Source organism: Pundamilia nyererei, unplaced genomic scaffold (genome assembly GCF_000239375.1).
Source record: "Pundamilia nyererei isolate P.nyererei 1_Seehausen unplaced genomic scaffold, PunNye1.0 scaffold00277, whole genome shotgun sequence".
Taxonomy (NCBI): Eukaryota; Metazoa; Chordata; class Actinopteri; order Cichliformes; family Cichlidae; genus Pundamilia; species Pundamilia nyererei.
In genome coordinates, this window is record NW_005187678.1 from 652,904 (window position 1) to 656,285 (window position 3,382).

General features: G+C 40.9%; 1 protein-coding gene across 1 annotated transcript in view; it reads left to right on the forward strand.

Moving 5' to 3' along the window:
- The window catches only part of adhfe1 (alcohol dehydrogenase iron containing 1), a 9,093-nt gene extending 6,005 nt beyond the window's left edge, over window positions 1-3,088 (forward strand). Inside the window, exons 11-13 of the mRNA XM_013915251.1 lie at window positions 849-864; window positions 2,308-2,404; window positions 2,883-3,088. Coding sequence (XP_013770705.1) covers window positions 849-864; window positions 2,308-2,404; window positions 2,883-3,088 — 319 coding nt within the window. The remainder of the gene's footprint in view (window positions 1-848; window positions 865-2,307; window positions 2,405-2,882) is intronic.
- The last annotated feature ends 294 nt before the right edge of the window (window positions 3,089-3,382 follow it).

Genomic DNA, 3,382 nt, shown 5'->3' on the forward strand with positions numbered 1-3,382 from the left:
GAAGCAGCAGGCCCCCCTCCCCTTTCGACAGGTTGTGTGTGAGACTTTAAATCATCAAACTGTAAATTATAAATTTTAAATTGTTATTGATCCCTTTAACCTGAGTCCTGAAGTTATATTTATTTTCTTACTCTTCTTATATTTATTGTTTGTTTTCTTGCACTGCTGTAACTGGAGCCTCGTCGTCTTGTCTCTCTATATACTGGACTGTAGCTGATGACAATAAAGTTTACTTTGACTTCAGCAGCAGAGCAGGTGCACCCACCTTTCGCGTACAGAATTTCGAAAAAGCATCGGTGCAAATTACAAGTCTGTATCATAATGTCTGGTGTCTGTCCCGCTGCCCCGCCCCCTCAAGCAGCAGTCGCACCTTGCAAACGGAGGGCGCCCAAACTCCCAGCTAATGGGACCGCGGTCAAGTGAGCCCTCACTTACGAAGTCACAGTCAAGCTAGCCACAATAGAAAGCCGATCGGTGCCTACGCCATTCCCAATATGCGCTGGCTGATGTCAGGGCAGCATGAGTACGAACAATTTTTTTTTCTTTTTCTTTTTTTTGCCGATGCCCGTGATGCCGCACCCCACCACGATGCCGCCCCGGGCAACTGCCCGTGTCGCCTGTATCAAAAACCGCTACTGACAGCTGGCACTGCAAACAGATGTTCTTGGCTGAGATCACTGGTGTAGTGCAGCTGGAGTGATGATTTTCATTTTCCAAGAGGGAAAACAACATTTCCACGGTTATTTATTTATTTAGGATTTATCCAAAAGAGAGCTGCATTATTACAAACAGAACTCTGTGTGAAGCAGCTGGCCTGTACCATGAACACAATTTATCACTCATTTTAGGCCTGAGTACATGAAGGTGCTGTTACTGTGACATGTGGACAGTTGCGTGCCTTTATTTTTCTGCAGGTACTTTTTAAAGTCTAACACACATCGTTCGTAGCGATAAGGTTATGGGTATTTTTTTTTTATAATGCAGTGCTTTAAAGTTTGATTAGATATGGTGCAGAAGCTTGATTTGGTTTACTTACAGTAAAGTCAAGACTGAAGATTAAACTGGTAAAAACGGCAATGAAAATATGCAAACATAGAAATGAAAGAGCACCAATCTCTCCAATCAAGATACAAGAAATCAGTTTTTTCCTCAGGCTCATAAAATTGTTAATGATCCATTTTTCAGCGTATGACTTATTACCCTCGGCCCCAGTAAACAGCAAGTACTTGTAAAACAAATCGCTATAAGCTCTCCTTTGTCCCAACATCTATTGTACTTTGGAGTCACATCATCATGTACTTGAATGTTTGCTGGAGCTGTATTAAGGGAAACAAATTTTTACTAATTAGATAAGTAATTTACTTCTCGAGGTTTGGAGCTGGTTTTCACATGCAAATGCTGCTATATTTAGTACTGTTTCACCACGTGGGACAATAAAGTTCCTTCTTATCTTAACACAGTCGCATTAACAGATGAGGTTGATACACATTTCTATCTGAAGTGTATGAGTCCAATAGAAAGAAGACACTGTAGGAGAATGGTGTTTTGAGCAAAGTCCCACAAAAATATTTAGATTATGACCCGATTTCTGTGCAGAAATGAGACTAAAACCCTGAAACTTAGTTAACTTCAGTTCTGCTGGTTTCAGCAGAAGGGGGCTCAGCTATAAACACGCAGGGTCAGGAGTGAGTGAAGAGCTATGGGTTTGTTTATTTTAAAGGGACTGTTGCTTCTTGGTTTTTAACATATAGATATAAAAGCATATCATTAGCAAACATTCATAAGTTACACTACAGGTACAAATTTCAGGTAAATCATTTATGTACAAACTCACCAACAAAAAACTTGAGGTACTCTGGCATTATTATAAAGTTTTTAGTGATATTTTATTAATTACTCACATGTTGTGATGAGAATAATGCAGAATTAAAAATTGAGCAGAAATAAGTGAAGTAGAGAGATGGCAACGTTGGAAAGACTGAGAGAAAAGACACCAGGGAGGGAGAGAGCTGTGAGCAGCATGGAAGAACTGATGAGGATGGTCAGACAGATGACTTCATATTCTTAAATTCATTCTGACGTTTGATCACTTTGCTTAATTAGAGCTGAATGATGGTCAAACAAGATTAGAAACAAAGGATGACTCAAGCGTGTCCAATGCTCTGGTGCTTAAACAAAACACTACACCTCTGATTGAGATGGACCCGTGCAGGTTCCCTGAGGAACTCCACACAGAACTTTACTTTGTTTCATACTCGACCTGTGCAGCTTTTAAATAAAATGTTCTGTTAAACTTTGTGTTTTCAGCCTCACGGGCTCTCCGTTGTCCTTACGTCTCCGGCCGTCTTCAACTTCACAGCCCCGATATGTCCGGAGCGCCACCTTGAGGCCGCAGAGATCCTCGGTACCTGAACGCCTCACACTAGGCCATATTAGATTTAGTATAATAGAGACTGTGTGGAATGTCTACTTTATTTATCCAGCCAAACCAAAAGGTTTCCAGACTTCAATGAGCCAAATAAAATCACTCAGTTAGAAAAAAAGACAGAAATACACTGGAGAGGAACCTCCAACAACAACAGGGCACACAAACAGTGAAACATCAAACATCCAAGACAGTCAGCGGGACCTTAAATGCCTCCATTGAGAGACTTTTCAGTTATTTAAGAATATTGAAGGTATTCAAAAATAAGGTTTTTAAGGGCTCTTTGTACCTTTTTAAAGAAGTCTAAAATAGAAAAAAATCTAATTTTCTTTCTTTATTTTTTGCAGTAGTAGCACTTTATTTCTTCAGCTATCAATAGAAAATAACCAAATTCACCAAAACTGCCATCACTCTTTAAAAATTGTGCAGTAACAGACTTTCTCTGTGCTATGTTCAGGTGCAGATATCCGGCAGGTGAAGAGGGAGGATGCGGGTGCCGTTCTGGCCGACACGCTGCGTCAGATTCTGTACGACCTGCACGTGGAAGATGGACTGGGAGCTGTGGGATACACCAAAGACGACATCCCGGCACTAGTGAAAGGAACGATCCCTCAGGTGGGTCAGAGTCCCCCTTCATATGTGTACTCCTGGGTTAAACTGTGAATTTCTTGAGTCATCCCATATGTTTACATTAAGACATCAACCTCTTTCTTTTGATGTCACTTCTATCCCCAGTTTGCTTCCTTGTGACGATTATTCAAGACCTTAGTGCTTAGGGTGTGAGAGGTCCTGGGTTCAGATCCTGGTCAAACTCAGAGGCTACTTGCTTTGTATGTTTTTCCTCAAAAACATGTGCAATTTGTTTTCTGGTTTGAATGTTAGAAGGGTATTAAACTGTCCAGACAGAGTGGAAGGCCCCGTAGTATTGTGTTTTCTCCCCATGTAATCTTTTAATGT